The sequence below is a fragment of the Urocampus carinirostris genome, chromosome 1 (genome assembly GCF_059441175.1).
Source record: "Urocampus carinirostris isolate Australia breed hairy pipefish chromosome 1, RoL_Ucar_1.0, whole genome shotgun sequence".
NCBI lineage: Eukaryota > Metazoa > Chordata > Actinopteri > Syngnathiformes > Syngnathidae > Urocampus > Urocampus carinirostris.
This window is the reverse complement of record NC_142349.1, coordinates 11,313,930-11,334,036: the sequence shown is the minus strand read 5'-3', so window position 1 is coordinate 11,334,036 and position 20,107 is coordinate 11,313,930. Positions and strand designations below refer to the sequence as shown.

Below are 20,107 nucleotides of genomic sequence, written 5' to 3'. Positions count from 1 at the left end.
GTACAGTATGTGGTGGAAGTGTTGTGTAAAGCATCTGGAATGGGTTTCAAGGAATACCTGAGTATTTGTATCAGTATTGGTCTTAAAAAATGTGGTGTTGAAAATCCATAGTATTTCTGTAGACGAAAAGTATGTATTTATTAATACCTGTGATGATTTGATTAGTAAATGAGCAAATTCTCACATTCACATCGATCAAAGTTTTATTTTGGGCTGATGAAGTCAACTTTCTGTGGTCTGCTTACATTTCAAAACAGCATATACTGTATACCTCAATCATGGCTATCACAATCTAATTGTAACACAAATGTGTGATGGCACAACTCACCGAGTTTTTTTAAGTCGGTCTCCACAGCATTGATTTTCCCTCCATAATTCTGCATTCCCTCGGTGACGCTGTCCATTTTTTGAACCACTGTCATCAATAAATAGGACACATGGTGAATTATAATCAGATGTGTGTAAGAAGCAGATGCTTATTCAAAATTCCATGCAAACATTACTGCCATGCAAGTTATCAAAACAATAGATGGCACCATAGGACACATAATGTCCACTTTTTGCACAGTCGTGTTCTTGTAAATATATACCGTATTTTCCGCACTATAGGGCGCACCGGGTTATAGGGCGCACCACCAAAAAATAGTTTTTGGTCCTATATCTTCCATAGATAAGGCGCACCGGATTATAAGGCGCTACAATGGGAACGTCGACAAAACAGTCAGATAGTTCAGTCAAACTTATTACCCCCTTAACATTCCCAAAGCTTGCAAAGAAGCAAATACGTGTCGTAGACACGTGCGGATGCGGTGTCCGTACGATGTCACTCAAATGCATCGTTTCAAATATCATTCGGAAGGTTAAAGTCTTGGGATTCAAGAAATGCCAACCATTCCTTAGTTTCTATTTTCTTTTTCGCTCGAAACTTTACTGTGCATATGACAATAAACACTTGGAATTGAGTTTAATTCACTCAACTCATCACAGCAACATCAAGATCGTTCTAAAACAAGATACCGGGAAAATATAAAGCCGCATAGCTCACCTAAGTTCTCATGTTCAATAATGATACGCAACCATGGTCTTCTTACAACCGTGAGTGAAGTAAATCCAGGAGAGTAAAATGTTTACAAATACAGACTAATGAAACATGTTTCTTTATGGCGTAGTTTAGCAAGCTTGCTATTCAGTCATCTTTTTCGGCCAATTGCAGGGTTTGTTTTGGCCCTCTAGCCCACAGGTGTCAAACTGGCGGCCCGCGGGCCAGATCAGGCCCGCTAAGGGATTGAATCCGGCCCGCGAGACAACACTCAGAGAAGCGCAAGAGAAAAACAAACTGCAGGTTCAAATATGTCCACTTGATGTTGCCAAAGCCAGGTGCCTCTCACAAAGACACTGTACTTGTATTTAGTTCTCTCTCTCTTTCCTTTCCACCCCTTTTCTCCGACTCTGTCTCTTTCACTCTCTGTGTTTCTCTTCTTTTCTTCCTTTGTTGCTCTTTGTTTCTTTCTCTGTCTTTTGACCTCTTTTGCTCTAACTTCCTTTTTTCCTTTTCTCTCTTTTCTCTTTCTCTCTTCATACCCTTTGCGCTTTCTTTTCTCTTCTCTCCTTCTGTCTTTCTATTTCTCTTTGGATTTCTTTCTTCCGCTCCCTTTCTTTTCTCCCTCTCTCACGACTTTTTATCTTTTTCTCACGCTCTCTCCCTCTCTCTTTTTCTTTCTTTGTCCCACCCTCTCTCCTTTTCTCTCCCTCTTTCTCTTATTTCTTTATCTCTCTTTCTTTTTTTTTTTAATGTACTAGTCCGGCCCCCGACAGAATGTTTGTTCTATCGTGTGGCCCCCGAGTTGAAATGAGTTTGACACCCCTGCTCTAGCCCATCCGAGGCTCCGAATAACTTCAAGTTGCTTTTCAAGTCTTGGTTTTGTAGCCTAAAATTACTTTTGCAATATCAAATGCAGATATTTCAAAGATGTGCAGTCAGGGGGAGGCACTGCCTCAAATGTCCTCAGGGAAATATCAAGTTTAAAGTTTATCAAACACTTAGATTTATTCAGTGTAAAAGTTCCCATTTAACTTTACAATTTGTGTATTTTCTTCCTGAAAATCACAGCATTTTCACACTATACTATGAATAATATAAATACAATTAGTATGTGATGTAGTACTGTACAGGGCAGCACAGCGACGCAGGGGTTAGCACGAGTGCGGCACAGTTCTGAGGTCGTGAGATCAAACCTCCTGTGTGGAGTTTGCATATTCTCCCCGAGCTTGCGTGGGTTTCCTCCAGGCACTCCGGTTTCCTCCCACATTCCAAAAACATGCATGTCAGATTAATTGGCCGGTCCAAATTGTCCCTAGGTATGAATGAGCGAGCGAATTGTCCGTCCCTGTGTGCCCTGCGACTGGCTGGCAACCAATTCAGGGTGTCCCCTGCCCACTGCCCGAAGATGGCTGGGATGGACTCCAGCACCCCTGCGGTGCAGATAATGGACGGATGGATGTGGTACTGTGCTGAGCATCTGCAGATGCAGGCACGCAATTCTCTTAATGACAGAGGGCGATAGTGAAACCAAGGATTCTGATTTGCTGCACACTTCCGCCCTAAAATAATTTGTGATAGTATTAGCAAGCTAACACCAAGTCAAGCCATCCATTATTTGTTTCTTATTACATGAACTTTTTTTCATAATGGAGGATTACCTATCTTTTGACAATTTTCTTTTTTAAAAAAAAGCAGTTTGTACGCGGATAAATTAGCAGTCTTTACACTCTGTAGATAAAGCCTATTATTGAGTAAATTGAAATAATACGCAGTGTTCTCGTTTGCCCGCGTCCCTGCGTCCGAGACGCATCATTTTTGCTGGGGACGCATAGTGTCAAATCAACGTGCGTCCTCGGGACGCATCTTTTTTGACACAAAATTGTCATCATTACCCGATTACTTCTTTTTTTAAACAAAAATTTACTGCAGTCCAAACTTTTCGTCAGGTAAAACCGCCATTGTTGTTTTGGTCTCGCGGTTCGAGTTTTCGTCTGCACGCCAATCTCAGCAAACGAGATTTCGTTGCTTCGAGATTATGTCAGTGTTGTGGTGGTTGTCGTAGAGGGAAGGTGCAAATCAACACAAAATTGGTAATTTCTTCAGTGTCAGTAATAAGTCGAAACCTAATACAGATAATGATAACAACGGAAATAATTCCGGCACGGAAAAACGGCGTAGAAATTCTTCGAAAGATCGCGTCAGGCAAGGAAAACACGTGTTGAAGCGAACGATTCGACGAAAGAAAATAAACAAAAGAATACTCCTTGCAAGAAAAGGACTTTTATGCCAAAATGGACTAAATGATATTCCTGGTTACGCTATGAGGAGGATGATACTGGATTGGACCTTGAGAAGGCATTACAACTGTGGCAGGAAGGCAAACCACGAAGAATAGTTGAACTGAAAAATCTGGAGTGATAACTGCTTTGTATTACCAATTAACTGTGATGACCAGCTCAGTAGCCTAGATGGTAAGGCGCCCGCTTTGAGACTGGGAGGTCGGTGGTTCGCGCCCCGGCCGAGTCATTCCTAAGACTTAAAAAGTGGTCGGCGGCGCCCTCTGTTGGCTGCGGCTGCATCGGCTCGCTACAACGGGTCAGGTGCAATCGACATTTCGTTCTGTGTACATTGTTACACAGAATGACAATACAAGGAAATTATTATTATTATTATTATGATTAAAACTGAATGAAAATATAGATAAATATAATCATTTCAGCAATATTATTTTGTATAATGTACAATATTGTTGTGAACTGAAAGATCTTGAAGTGATAACTGATTTGAATTACCAATAAACTGTGATGATTAAAACTGAATGAATATATAGATATTATATATTTGTCGCCGATTTACAATTTCACCCTCGATAACACAAAATTTTGGGGACCCATCCATAGAATTTTGAGCATGCGAGTCATCACTTTTCAGAGGTAAAATACATGTTAAATTAACACCTTTAGTGTAATTTTGAACATACAATCTGTTAAATTAATGCTGGTTGTTTTACTGTGTAATGTATTAGCGCACTGAAGGCTTGCAGGTGCTAAGTGAGGCATGCAGTTCTATTGCCTCGTGGCGATAGTTTGACCAAGAATTCTGATTTTGAACACACCTCAGCCCAAAACCAATAAATTAGTGATAGTGTTACCAAGCTTACGCCAATTAAAGCCATCCAGACTTTTTCATAAGGGAGGATTACCCATCTTTTGATGCTTTTATTTAAAAAAGTGCAGTTTGTACACAGATAAATTACCAGACTTAAGACTTGACACACAAGATAAAGACTATCATTGAGTACTTTAAAATAATCAGTGTTAAATTAACAGCTAAAGAGTATTTTTAACAATACCTCAGTGAACATATGATCTTCATCTACAGTGTGTTAATTTAACACTTGTTTTACTGTGTAATATATTAATGTGCTGAGCGCCCATGGATGCAGACTGAAGAATACAATTTTCTTGCCTCGTGGCAGAGAAAAAGAGTGAGACTAACGATTCTAATTTGGGGCATACCTCAGCCCTAAAGGCATGGTCACACAGCCTTTCGCGGGCGTATCGCAGCTGAATCACGGCCAGAAGTTTCTGCCCGTGAAGCAGACGCGGTGGAAAATGTGCAAAATTGGCTAAACCCGCTGTTTACCCGTGTTATGCCAGCGAAACAGACGCCGGCGACTGTTCCGCGTCCTTATCCGGGCCTTAAGCAATAAATTGTATGATAGTATTAGCCAGCTAACAGCAAGTCAATGCATTTTACGCGATGCATGGACGTTTTATCGTCATGGAGGGTTACCTATCAATTGATGCTTTCATTCAAAAGGAGATGCACATAAATTAAATTTTATGATTTGAGGTAAGGTAACATATTTTTTAAAAACGCTACAGTTTAGAAATTGCTTTCTTGCTCTGCTAATCAAATGACGAATAAGCTGTAGGTTCATTTATTTGTAAATCTGATTGTGCTTCAACAGACCTCACCACTCGTTACTGACGTATTTTGTCAACATCCATCCATCCATCACCCGCGCTGCTTATCCTCAGAATGGTCGCGGGAGGTGATGGAGCCCACCCTGAACTGGTTGCCAGCCAGTCGCAGGGCACACAGAGACAGACATCTCACTTGCTCATTCACACCTAGGGACAATTTGGACCAGTCAATTAACTTGACACACATGTTTTTGGAAGGTGGGAGGAAACCGGAGTGCCCGGAGGAAACCCCGGCAAGCACGGGGAGAACATGCAAACTCTGCACAGGAAGACTAGTAACTGGATTTGATCCCATGACCTCAGAACTATTCCGCGGACGCGCTAAACACTCCGTCGCTTACTTTGTCAACATGTAATTTGTAAATTTTGCAAAGAACGAAGAGCCACCACAACCGACCTTTGTAACCAAGGACGGCCACGGCGATGGTGAGCAGAGCGCAGAGGACGTAGAGCAGAGCGATGGCGGCTCGCAGGGCCCAATCATTTTTACACTTGGTGCACTCGGAGCCTTCTTGGATTCCTGCAAGAGCAAAGGCTTGAATGAAAAAACAGATTGAAAAATAAAGTCGCTTGGGACTTTTTGGAGGATGCAGAGTGCCTTTGATGTGGAAAAACTGCACGTCTCTTGACGAGCTATCGATTGTGTTGAATCCTCATAAAAAATATACAATCTGAGATTTTTAGTGCATGTGTTGGCCAGATGAAAAGTTGATCATCTCTTTTAAGATACCGTATCTGATGCTGATGAAGGGGTCTACTTTCGTACAAGGCCAATAAACATGAAGTATGAACAGCAAAACATGTGTTCTGGGGCTTGGATCAAATTTGCTGAGTAGCATCCGGTTGATGAAGAACATCCACCCTAATAAAAACTGGCAGAACTTAAAGTACGACAAACATGTTTCAAGACATCTGATGTAAGTAATGGGAATACAACCAGCATTCTATGCAGCCACCTCAATACAGAACAAAACAAATCACAATTTTCTAGATGACAACTCCTGACCCAGTCAGCAACCAGCGGTTCTGCAGCCTCTCGTGGCTCTTTTGGCGCTAACTATTGGCTCCCTGGCACATTTTCAAAAATATTTGATGATGGAAAATGATTTGGTTTCTGTAGGAGGACAATTATGACACAAACATTCTTAACATTGGGTTAGGCAGATAATAAGTTTCCAACACACACTTATTTTTGAGTCACAATATCCTTCCATTTTTTTTCAATTTTGTCCTTTTTTTTCTTTAAAGAGTATTCCTTTAGGCTATTCAAATAATCCTGTGTGATCTACTTTTCGAACTTGGTTCAAGACTCGAAATACAAAAAAATGGCCACTTTTTATGGATGGCCCAAGAGACATATGTATAATGCGGTGTTAAAACAAAACAATCACTTTTGTTCCATTTGAAAACTATTGGGCTCATTTTGGACGGATTTTTTTAATTTTTCTAAATATATTTTTGCTTTTTATAAATCATTCAAGACAAGGCGGTACAGCGATCTGGGTCTTTAATGTGCAGCCCTATGGCTCAGAGGTCCAGGGTTTAATTCCAGCTGCCGCAGCCTCCCCGCATGGAGCTTGCATGTTCTCCTTGTGCTTGCGTGGGTTTTCTCCGGGCTTTCGGTTTCCTCCCACTTCCAAAAAGATGGATGTCAGGTCCAAATTGTCCCTAGGTGTGAATGAGCGAGTGACTTTTCCTTCTCTGTGTGCCCTGCGATTGGCCGGCAACCAGTTCAGGGTGTGCCCTGCTCAATGCCCGAAGATAACTTGGAGGGGCTCCAGCACCCTTACGACTTTTGTGAAAATAAGCGGAGCAGAATATGGATGGATGAATAGATTAAATAAAACAAATAATTCACAGAATAACTCAAGTTATCCAATTTGGAAATATGTTTTTCCCTCTTAAATTTTAAGAATAGCTTTAGAATATTGAAATGTGTAAATGCATATCATAATTGTTTGTAGTTTTCCAATTACATGTATATCCTTTTCCATTAATCCATTATTTGCACTGCTTATCCTCAGTAGGGTCACAGGGGTGCTGTAGCCCATCCCAGCTGTCTTTGGGCAGTGGGCAGGGGACACCCTGAATTGGTTGCCAGCCAGTCGAAGGGCACACAGGGACAGACAACTCACTCGCTCATTCCTGTCTCGGGACAATTTGAACCGGCCAATTAACCTGACATGCATGTTTTTGGAATGTGGGAGGAACCCGGAGTGCCCGGAGGATACCCACGCAAGCACGGGGAGAACATGCAGACTCCACATAGGAAGGTTCGATCTCATGACCTCAGAGCTGTGCCGCAGACGCGCTAACTACTCCACTGCCATGTTGCCCTGTATATCCTTTAAGTTATTTTAAACCACCATATCAATATCTAAATTATGCTAATCATTTGATGGTAGTTCATGCACCTAATGATTATCCATCCATTTGAATGTTTTTTTTTGGTGGTTTGAACAAATTTATTGACACTAATAACAGCAAACAAACAATGTGAGGTTTGAACAACTCTTCTCGACAACCTTAACAGCAATCAAGCATATTCACAATTTCGTTATGTCTGGCAATATGACCTTTTAACATTTTTTCCGACATTTTTAACCTTTTTTTTTTTTGGGGAACAAATTTATTGACACTAATAACAGCAAACAAACAATGTGAGGTTTTAACAACTCTTCTCAACAATTCTAACAGCAATCAAGCATATTCACAATTTTGTTATATGACGTAACAATATGATGTTTTAACATTTTTTTCTGATATTTTCAACATCAATTAAGCAATTTCAGAGTCATTATCGACACTTTTAACATTCACAATTTCCTTATATCTTGTAACAATATGAGGTTTGAACAATTTTTATCGACACTTTTAACAGCAGTTAACCAATGTGTAAAGGGCAATACTATTGTGCAAGGGCATAGCTCTGTCTTCTCAAATGGGATTCCATCCCACCCTCCCAAGCAGCATCCTCCAGTCCTCTGCCCGGGATGGGTCCTCTCCCTTCTTACTACTACCTTCCACAACCAGGCCCTTGCTGCCGGGACCCCCACAGTGGAGCTCCGGTTCCCCCCTCCGGGTGGGTGCAGACGATTCTTCTTTGTGGCTGCGTCCCAGGCTTGCCGCTCGCAGATAGTATGGCATCTGCAGCCATTCGGAGCACAGCCACGGGGGGGATCTGCCTGCACCACCATACCAGCAGATTTCTGGAGGTCCAGATGGCATCTTTGATGGCGGCGAGAGTGAGCCAGTCCTTGGCAAAGTCGTTCTGTGACCTTTTCGACCGACTCACCCCGTAAAGCACGTACTATGCGTCAGGGACCTCCCCTGCTGGCAAGTCCGGGAATTTTCCTAGGTGGCCGGCCATTGCCCACAGGTCCTCGGCAGCGCTGCACTCACAAAAAAGGTGCCTCACCGACTCCTGGGCGCCACAGCCAGGTCAAGGGCATGTCGAAATCGCTGACATTCCTCGGTGGTGCATTACGGCTCTGACTGGGAGAACCTCATGAGCCACCATCCATGACAAGTCCCGTAGTCTGTTTGGGAGGGTAGGATGATTCACGTTGCTCCAAACCGTTGTAGGTTCCCCAAACGCAAGCCCCCGCATAGGACTTACTGTTGCTCGCTCTTGCAGAATAGCAATAAGGGCCCTGTGGTTTTGTAACGTGTGACTTTCTTGTGTTTCCAAATCAAATTTCTTTAAAAAGTCCCGAATAAAGAGATGTGTTGGTGGCAAGTTAAAGGAAACTGGAATCAAATGATTGTTTGGTATAAGCTTTAGCTTCCACAAGTACTTATTTACTTCTCTTTTTATTCACTTGTCGCTACAATATATGCATTTATCTATTCATTATGTAATCTCTACAATGTTCTAAGTGATGGTTTGATTTACTGTTGGGAGGGAGGCCTTCAGCCTTATCAATTCAGTCTGGACAAAAGACTGGTGTGAAGCTGGTGCCTTGGGAATTTTCAACTGACTTCTGTGTTCTGCCCATTTGGTATGTAAATTATTATCAGCCATTTTGAAAGCTTACTTGTTAAAGCATTACGGCCTTGTTCTGTACTTACAAGCGAAAAATATAGGTTTTGTTTATTGTATTTGCTTTGTTGTAATACAAACCTCAAACTTTCTTACTCAAGTTCTTGTTTTTACCAGTTTTGTCTTGCGACCAAATGCATACAGCCTTAATCCAGACTTTTGTTGGTCATTGGTAGCAGACGGCAACGTTATCATAGATTGTTCATATTGTCAAAGTGTGGAAGCTGCTGTTAGTGGAATGTTACAAATGATAAGCAACATTAAATTTATTAAGTTTGGAAAGAAATATTTGGTAAATAAAATAAACTTGTTCCCACTAATTAACTTTGTTCTACATAGTCTGTCTTGCTGAGAGTAAATAGGTGCTGCGTTGTATTTTTAAGGTCGCTTAATAAGGATCATTGCAATGAATAAAAAGGGGAGCAATAGGCTGAGGTTGACAGGTATGTGAAATCTTCACCATTCCCGATACCTGGTATTGGTTCTTGTCCATCCTTAAATAGGTTGAGTTAGGTTAAGCCTGCGAGAGAGTAGTATTCAGACCACACGCTTTAATATTGTCAAAGGTCTAATGAACTCAAACAATCCCAGCGGCGGCCATGTTGAAATATAAATTCCATCCCTCCCACTTAGCAAGTGGAATCAGAAGACAGGGTTGGCGGGGAGTGGGCAGGATTACATCTGTCCAAACAACACATCCGAGGGGGCCCAGCTGCGGACCCGGTCACGGCAGGCTGTTGTGCTGACATCTTGTTTACACACAGCTTCCTGGAGGGGGCGCCACATCAGAGCCCCTTAAGTGGTTTGTTGTCGTCACTTAGGAACAACATAATCTTGCCATGTAAACAAAATGTGTGGCTGCAGACTGGAGACTGTGGGTCAAAGCTATCTGTTTAGATCCTATACACAAACAAAACCAGGGAACATTTGACGGCGTTTATGAAACAACTGACTTGGGTTTCGAGTTTGGTCAGTCATCAAACTTCGCTGCTTCCTTGCACGCACATACGCTAACAACAATTTAGACAATTTAACCTCACACATAATAAAGATGTATACAAAATCTATCTGGGATAATTTTATTTCCAAAATGTAATATTTTTTTTCCCAGCAGGGCCCATTCCTCTCCAGGCCATTTTTTGGGGGGTCGGAGTTTGCTCCTCCACAAGTTGTACTGGCTTCCAATGGTTACCAGGAGCAGGAGAAACCTTCTGATCTGACTCCTTCCTTCATTGTCTGGTCGCCGTTATTATTCAGTGTAAAGCGTCACTCCATATCATTGGCGGGAGCGGCAAATGTGATAATATTGATACTAGATTCTAAATCACTGGGGGAAAACTATTTTGGTTAAAAAATGTTGAGGATCACGTTGTACAATACGCACTGCGTGACTTGTTGCTTTGGGAATTTTCTTGAAAAAACAATCTTGGCAATGACGTTACGTCCTTTGCTTTTGTGACAGATTAAAGGCTCAAAGGCTCTTTGTCCGGCAAAGGTTTCTGCATGTGTATTCTAATGTTGCTGGATGTCGCTGTGCTGTATAGTGGTACCAAAAATGAGTCCTTAAAAGCAAAGGGTAAAATACTAATTACAGAGGGTCAAAGTGATGAAAAAGCAAAACTTTCCTTAGGTTTTTTGTTTTTTTTGCCATCCCCCCTTTTTTTTTTTCGGGTATGCGTACCAGCAAGATGGCTGACATCCATGTCAGCTCCTTGTATGTGAGGTTCATGTTATGTAAAATAATTACTAATTTCTTGACCTATTTTGAAAAAAAAGCACATTTCTATGATAGTTCATGTATTTTTTCTTATTATTAAAATCATAAATAAATAATACTCACATTCCTTTAGGTAAAACGATAAACCTAACCTTCCAAAAATGTAATTTCAAGAAGGTAAGATCATTAAAGCCATCCTGTACATGAAAATGCTTGTAACATAATATTGAAATACTAAATAAAAATGCTACTCGCCGTTTGTACTCAATAACAATTAGTCTTTTACAGGCTTGAAGCGTTGTTGCTGTCGTGCACTTTTTGGACAAATTTCAACATATTACCTATTGTTTTTCTTTTATTGACATTCACTATGTTTTGTGTACTGTTACCCAATGCTCAATCTATTGGGTCGGCATTAGCTCAGGAGGTAAAGTGCTTGTCTTGGGATCAAGAGGTCACATGTCCGATTCCTGGCTCCTCCGAGTTATATATAGAAGTGTCCTTGGGCAAGACACTGAATCCCTAATGCCTTGCATGGCTGACGCTGCTATCGGTTAGTTTGTGTATAAAAGGGAAAAGTAAGAAGCACATTGCTTTGGGAGGTCTTCATTGACTTGAAAAGCGCTGTATAAATGCAGACCATTTACATTTATTGCACCCTGGTCATCCTGGAAGGGGGATTACCACTTGTGAGGCCTCTTCTCAAGCTTTCTCATTCTCCTCGTGCTGAGTTTTTTTTTTTTGCCCGCATGTTGGTTTAAGATCAAGGGATGGTGTAATTGTAACCTGTGCAGTCCTTTGAGACATCTTGTGATTAATGGCTACACAAATAAATGTGACTTGACTTGACTAAGTGGCTAGTAATAACAGTAAAGTCATCTTGTAAAGCACTCTAACAAGCATTCTGTTGATTGTACAAAAGCTTTCAATATGTAACAGTTCTGAGCAATTCAAATTAAATTCATAAATTCCTTCCATTGATTTTATCATTTCAAAATTTGTCATATACTCATAACATTTTATTCAACCATTAATTGTCAGCGTATTCGTCAAATTCATTTGTTTGATGCCCAGCCCGACTTAAAACGAAACCTAACACTTCATGCTACTTTTGAGAAACTTTCTTTTGACCAGTGTTTATCAAACCTTTTTTTCCTTTAAGGTACAACATGTTATATTCAGTGCCTCATAGTGGTAAGAAAACATCTCATCTCATCTCATTAGCCGTACCGCTTATCCTCATTAGGGTCGCGGGGGGGCTGGAGCCCATCCCAGCCATCTTCGGGCAGTGGGCAGGGGACACCCTGAACTGGTTGCCAGCCAATCGCAGGGCACACGGGGACAGACAACTCATTCGCTCATTCACACCTAGGGACAATCTGGACCGGCCAATTCACCTGAAATGCATGTTTTTGGAATGTGGGAGGAAACCGGAGTGCCCGGAGGAAACCCACGCAAGCACAGGGAGAACATACAAACTCCGCACAGAAAGTCTGGAGCTGGATTTGAACCCACGACAGGTTCCCATGACATGAACTGTGCCGCACAAGCGCTAACCACTGCGCCGCCGTGCTGCCCCTATATATATATATATATATATATATATATATATATATATATATATATATAAATAATGTTTAATATTTTTTTTTAAATAAAAATAACAATATTTTTAATAAATAGAAAAATAATACGAACTATTACACAAACGTCCACTGTTAAAATACTGACAATTCAGAATTTGTGTCTCCTTAAAACAATATCAGGCTCACCTTGAAGGAGGTGACATAACTGCTACGGGTACACCCAAAAACCAAAATCTGCAAAAGGCTGGGCAAAAAAAAGGGGGAAAAAGTGGTTTGGTCACTTTGAGTCTCCGTAGTTTACAATCTTCTTTGCTCTTGTTAGCAGTTGTTTTCAGTTGCACTACATAATAGAGAAAAGTCTAGGGGTCAAATAATACACTTTGTATTTTTAACGTTCACGGTTCACAGATCGGGGGCGGCATTAGCTCAGGAGGTAGAGCGCTCAAGAGATCGTAGGTGTGAATCCTGGCTCCTCTGTTACATGTCGAAGTGTCTTTGGGTAAGACACTGAACCCCTAATGCCCCCAATAAGCAGGTTGGCGCCTTGCATGGCTGCACGGCCGCTATTGGTGTATGAGTGTGTGTGAATGGGTAAATGTGAAGCACATTGTAAAGCGCTTTGGGAAGTCTTCATTGACTTAAAAAGCGCTATATGAATCCAGATCATTTAATTTCATTTCATCCACTAACCACCAGGGTCGCCGGGGCACCCCTGTATGTGGTGTACTCCCAGTGTAATCATATTTCTTCCTGGATCTACACAATTCATGTAGATCACCCTTTTTGACTTCAAAACATCGAATTTCTCCAAAAGAAGTAAGATTTTAATGCCTGCATATGCTATCTGCAATTTTAAATAATTTGTTTGTTTTTTTAAATAGAAAAAATGAAATTGAATAGAAAAACTGAAGGATTTGGTGAGCTTATGCATGATACACAAATATTTAAAATGTCATACTGGCAAGAATTATATACTTTGCTCGCGATATTTTTCACAGTAAAATTACAGAGACTCGACTGTGGATAATTACAAAACAAATGTAATGAACTGTTCTTTTTATTATGTATACAGGACTTCAAAAAATTGTAACCAATTATTAATTCAAATAGAGATCCACACGCAAACAAAAATCATGTTGCTGTATACTCTGCAGTCGTTCTGTGGAAATTTCCATAACAACATCACGAAAGTTTGTATAAAGCAGCACAGTGGTCTGGTGTGTTCCACTTCCATGTTATGTAGACTTTGAGAGGAAAGCCGTTTCTCAAGACAACCCCTTGTTCATTTGACTTTAGCAGTCATATTATGTGTCTCCTCGGGGGACCAGCCAGTGAACGAGAACGAGGAAGCACATAATACAGACTTCTGTTTGCGATAGAGCAGCCAAGAGAGAGTTGAATTTTGCAGACTAAGTTCAATATTGAGTGCACTTTGGTGTCGTGGGATGAACCTAACCCAACTTGTGCGGTTTCTTTTTTCTTTTACTTTTTCTTGGGGGATATGAAAACGATGACCGTTGCGTGGATCGATTTTATCACAAGTTATCCACCACCCAGAAAAAACCTGAAATACTAACAAAATATAGTAACTGTAAATGGTCTGCATTTATATAGGGATTTTAATGTCAATGAAGACCTCCCTAAGCGCTTTACATTGTGCTTCACACTTTTCCCTTTCACACACACTAACTAACCGATAGCAGCGTCAGCCATGCAAGGTAACTACCAGCTACCAGGGGCATTAGGGATGCAGTGTGTTGCCCAAGGACACTCCGACATACAACACGGAGGAATCATCTTGATGGCTATAAAAGACTGATTTAAAGCTCCAAAATCAGATTAAGAGAACTACGGCCACATGGTTTTTAATCCAGAGCCGAACCAAAAAGTATAACAAAAAAATATTTTGTTTTGGTGCCACTATGGTCCCAGATGTCTCTTTGCATCCCTCATCTATAAGGTTATATGGGGTGCTAGAGCTCTTGTAAGTCTGCTTTACATTTTTGAATCTGAGAGTTCTTTCTATGTGACTGATAAGTGCTTGAGGCTCCCTGCTTGATATGCAATTCTGACATAATTTATCATGTTACTACCATATTGTTAATATGATATTAATTGGTTATTGTTAGGATTGCAAATAAAATGGGTCCATCACAAAAGCATCTTTTACAAAAATGGTGCATGGTGATTCCATATCTAATTACTTGTCTAATTCTAATGGTGCAGTTTGGTCATATTGAGCCCCTTATTTTGTATTCTTCCTTGTGCTTTTTATCAGTGTTTTTGACACATTACGGCAACATCTGTCAGTCAGATAATCCATGCTTTGAAATTTCTTTTAAAAAAATCGACCCATCATGGAGCACAATTTTCAGCTTCGGTCCACAGGTTACCCAGGTGTCCTTTGGGGGCTACCTTGGGCCCATGGACACTACTTTTGTGTTTTTTGCCCTCAATATTTATTGAAAAAGTTTGCTTACTTTAGTCATTATTGACAGGGCCTACTATAGTTTATCCATCAACCCTTGTGCAGAAATGATTCTTTTTTTTTTTGGTTAAGTTAATCAGAGAGAGAAAAATTGGGACTGTGTTGTCCTTTTTAAAGTGTAAAGTTTTTTAGGGACACAACGTGGATTTTTTTTTTTAGCGTAAACTCGGTTTGTAATTCAAATTTTTATTGAAATGAATAAAAGATGATTTCCCCCCTCTAGTTAAATGCCCCCAAAAATGTCCACGGACGCCACTGTCAATTAGACGCTGAGAAAAATGAGCGTGACGTCTGCATGCTGGTTACTCAGAGCTAGCTTAGCGTTCCGTCAAGAAGGAAAAATAAAATGTGCACATCTGGAGCTGGTTTAAACAGCAGCCAACTCTAGATTACACGCACGCAGAGTTAATGAAAGGAAGCCACTCCTGTATTGCAGCGATAGATGTTTCTATCAAATATCGAGCTTTTGTCTTAACAACCCTAATTCTTGTGGAAGTCACTATACTTCAATTGAACATTCCTTAAAAAAATACCTCCGCTTACCTAACAACAAAAACGGAAAGAGTAGTGATTACATTTAAAATCTACCGAAACCTCATCTCATCTCATCTCATCTCATTAGCTGCACCGCTCATCCTCAGTAGGGTCGTGGGGGTGCTGGAGCCCATCCCAGCCATCATCAGGCAGTGGGCGGGGGACACCCTGAACTGGTTGCCAGCCAATCGCAGGGCACACAGAGACAGACAAGTCGCTCGCTCATTCACACCTAGGGACAATTTGGACCGGCCAATCCACCTGAGATGCATGTCTTTGGAATGTGGGAGGAAACCGGAGTGCCCGGAGGAAACCCACGCAAGCACGGGGAGAACATACAAACTCCACACAGTTAGTCCGGTAGCTGCATTTGAACCCACACAGGAGGTTCCCAAGACCTTGGAACTGTGCCGCACACGCGCTAACCACTGCGCCGCCGTGCTGCCTATCTACCGGAATGTAAATTGTAATTAATATAGGACACTTGTTTGCAGCATGGAGTATGAATATCAGGGGTTTCAAGCTCGCAGTTCGAGGGCCAATTGTGGCCCGCGGATGATAGTTTGAGGCCCGTGCCTAAATATGAAAGTTTTAATTAAATAACAAGCAAAAATACACAAGCTGTGGTATAAACATCCATCCATCCACCGCTTATCCTCAGAAGGGTCACGGGGGTGTTGGAGCCTATCCGAGCCATCTTTGGGCAGTGGGCAGGGGACACCCTGAACTGGTTGCCGGCCAGTCGCAGGGGGTATGAAAATATATGTTTTGAAATAGTCGCATGTTTAGAAATGTAGTTTACAAAACATGAGGCACACCTAGCGGGAGATGACATAATTGTCTGCCATCTTGTTGCTAAGAGTACTCCAAAAAACTAAAAAAGACTGGCCAAAAAATGAGAAAAAAATGCTCTCTCTCTCTCTTTCTCTCTCTCTCTCTCTCTTTCTCTCTCTCTCTTTCTCTCTCTCTCTCTCTCTTTCTCTCTCTCTCTCTCTCTCTCTCTCTCTCTCTCTCTCTCTCTCTCTCTCTCTCTCTATAGATAGATCTACCTACCTACCTACCTACCAGGTGTGTGAGAAATATTTTGCAAAAGGTAAGGTTGTTTATTTGGTTTTCATGGACTTGGAAAAGGCTTATGACAGAGTTGATAGAGAGGCGTTGTGGCAAGTGATGGTAATGTATGGAGTGGGTGGAAAGCATTGAAGAGTTTTTATGTGAACAGCAGAGCATGTGTAAGAGTAGGGAGTGAGACAAGTGAGTGGTTCCCTGTGTTGACTGGTGTGAGACAGGGGAGTGTGATGTCACCATGGCTGTTTAATGTGCACTTGGATGGCGTGGTGAGAGAGGTAAATGCAAGAGTATTTGGCAGAGGTGTAGAAATGATAGATATCAGTGGAACGGTGCGGCAGGTAAGTCAGTTGTTGTTTGCAGATGACACAGCGCTTGTGGCTGATTCTGAGGAAACATTGAGAAGGTTGGTAACGGAGTTTAGAAGAGTATGTGATAGGCGTAAGTTATGTGTGAATGTTGGGAAGAGTAAGGTGATGAAGTGTTCACGTGATGGAGTGGGCATGGCGCTAGAAATAAAGTTGCATGGACAGGTGCTGGAAGAAGTTGAAAGCTTTAGGTACTTGGGTTGTGATGTGGCTGCAGTAGGTGGAATGGAGTGCGAGGTATTGCACCGAGTGAATCCAGGAAGCAAGGTTTTGGGTGCTCTGAGGAGAGTGGTGAGCAACAAGAGTATAAGTATGGATCTTAAGAGGGGACTGTCTGAGAATGTGATTGTGCCGACTGTGTTGTATGGTGCAGAGACTTGGTGCCTGAAAACAGATTTGAGAAGGAAATGAAATGTTTTTGACATGAAGTGTTTGATGAGTATGTTAGGAGTGACAAGATAGGATGGATTGAGGAGAGTGATGAGCAACAAGATTATGAGTATGGATGTTAGGAGGGGACTGTAAGACAGTGTGATTGTGCCGACAGTGTTGTATGGTGCAGGGGGAAAAAATGCAAACTGATTAAATTAGAAAGTATAACCAGTGAAGTGCAGTCAGGAGAGGAGGGGGAGGCTGTGGCTGTGCCTGTCGTTATGGTTATATAACATTTCAAAATATATGAACTCTGGAGAGTGACATTATGCTCGTCGGGATTTCTTTATCTGTTATTGTGAATATGGTGAAAGTAAGAAAAGACCTGCTTCGAGTCGAGTCGAAATGCCAACCTAAACCCCAAAAATGTTAAAAAGAAGAGTTTATTCAAACGCGTCTAAGAGATGCACATAATTGCAGGTGCATCATGAATAAGCGGATTAAGGCTGCGATCATGACTCTAGGCCAGGATATGGCGGCAGAGAGTAACAAAGATCCATATTTCGTACAGCTCCTTTAAGGTAAGACGATAAAACTTTATGTTTCTATGCTACTGTTCATATATTAATTCTTTGCTCTGCCATTCCAATGATAAATAAGATATACAGGGTAAGGCAGGGTGAATTAGGGCAGTGTTTTTGAACCAATGTGTGTAGATTCATTTCTCCGACCATGCTTCACCAGACACGAAACTCACCACACGTTACTGAGCCCAACTATACAGAGCGTGACCTCTGTGTTTTTCTAAGTTGCGATTAAACCTTCAGGTAGGACAGTTGAGTGTAAATCTAACTCCAACTGGGATTATCAAGCCCGTCCACAGCAGTGGGGGGTCCAGATGGGATTCATTTCAAATGAAATGACCTCATTCTATCAGTAAGCAAGCGAATCAGCAGGTTGGTGTCTTCTGTGTTTGCAGGTCAAGTGAGGTGAAGAAAGCAGGAGGATCGACTTCCAAAAACAATAAACCCCGTCTCCGTTTTTACAACCGCACGTGGCACCTTTATCTTGTTTTTTTTAATTCCTTTTGAGGTCTTACACACAACAGTTGCACTGGTCACACTACTGCAGCACATAATCAATCATTCCTCATCATTCTTTCCATCATTCCAGAAAGAACGATGATGACCGTCAGACACAATTGCACTTGAACATTGACTGGTTCAAATATTTTGCAACAGAGTTTTTATGCTTTACTTTGAATCTGTATATTGGGTTATCTATGGGTAATGTTTTTTTATCTATATTTATTCTATGTATTTATGGATCTTTGCATTTTCTCTTAACCATGAATGGATGACTGGATGCTCCGAACAAAGTTTCGTTGTTTTTTTGACAATGACAAAAAATGTTCTGGAATATGAACACCAATTCATGTCTGTTAACCTTTACCAACCACCTTGTGCTTTGCTGGTGGTTTCTTGCCATTAGTTGAACCAAAAACGTGCAAAAGCTTGCATGGATGGATGCAATTATATTTGCGCGTTATCCAAAAAGACATCGTTCAACTTTCCAACAAAGTCTGCGGATTGCGCAACCTCACTTGAAGTTGTTTTTCTTCCAAGTTATGCAAGATGAAATGTTAACGGGAAGCCAAAAGATAACTGGAGTACCTCCAAGTTTGACTTTTCTGACAAAAGACAGCAGGCATGAGTTTTGTCAAGTGCCTTTTGAGAAACTATTTCTCTTGGTGAGAACATGTGGTGTTTATTTTAACTGGCATAAGCAAGTCAAAGAAAAGGAACACTATTGAATGTATTTCCTCAAATACATTGGTCAATTGTTTGAAAAACAACAGGAACTAATGAGACTTGTGAATAGCATGGCAGATTGCACATTGTAAAGGTTTCACAATAAAAACCCAACTGCCCAAAACAAAGAGAGGACTTCTGGACCTTTGCATAGAGACCCTGTTTTCCGTAACAACTAAAATGTTCTACCTCTGAGTCTCATAACGCAGAGCCAATTAGGGAAGTGTTTTTCAACCAATGTGCTAGGGCTCACGAGTGTAACCTTGTCTCATATGGCCCAGGAATTTGCCCAATTTTATCTTAGCAAAAAGCCTGCTTTTGTTCTAGTGTTTTTGCTTTCTACCAATGATCAGCTGAGTAACTGTGATAGGCTTATAATTTAGTAGACACTTGAGATAAGGACAGAGGCATCAATTAATTTTGTACTTGAACGTAGAATAGGAGTGGACAATACAAAAAAAGTCAAGTCAAGTCAAGTCAAAAAAAGCCCTGACTATGCCAAATTTACAGCAAACTCATGTACCGAAACAATCTTTTACCTTCTGAACAACGAAGACCACAAACGAGAAAAAAAACATAAAGAAAATTAAGGCAACATAATGATTTAAGTTAAGAAAAAGAAACATTAAACTGGTGCCTGTAATTACTGTATATACGGCACACGGAATTATAATGCGCTTCTCCAAAAATTGTCTTTTGTCATTTTTTTTTCGTATATTAGGCATACGGGACTGTATTATAACTACAGTATGAGCTACCGTATTTATATATGTACATTGCACATGTAATACACACTTTCAGTATGTATTAATGCAATGATTGATGAGTCGACAACTTTTGCTGACCAAAATCACAAAGCGTTACAAACAACAGTAATAGAACCTGGCTCACGGCGATGAGAGCACCAATTCTTAATCACTAGACCACTAGTGATAATGATGTCGTGTGAAAAAGCATTATGTTTCCTCTCATAATCACACTATTTTTACTCAGGGTGCCGGAAACAAACATTAGAAAATGGAGAAATCAGAAAGTCGAAAAGAAAGATATAAATGGAGGCAAAAAATGCACAACGAGGGAAACAACTCTT

At 41.0% G+C, this 20,107-nt stretch overlaps 1 protein-coding gene across 2 annotated transcripts in view; it reads right to left on the bottom strand.

Moving 5' to 3' along the window:
- Window positions 1-20,107, bottom strand: part of colec12 (collectin sub-family member 12) — a 44,329-nt gene that overhangs the window by 11,719 nt on the left and 12,503 nt on the right. For both annotated transcript variants that reach the window (XM_088326409.1, XM_088326400.1), the window contains exons 3-4: window positions 5,429-5,551; window positions 329-415 (exon numbers count right to left, since the gene is read on the bottom strand). In XM_088326409.1, coding sequence (XP_088182535.1) covers window positions 329-415; window positions 5,429-5,551 — 210 coding nt within the window. The remainder of the gene's footprint in view (window positions 1-328; window positions 416-5,428; window positions 5,552-20,107) is intronic.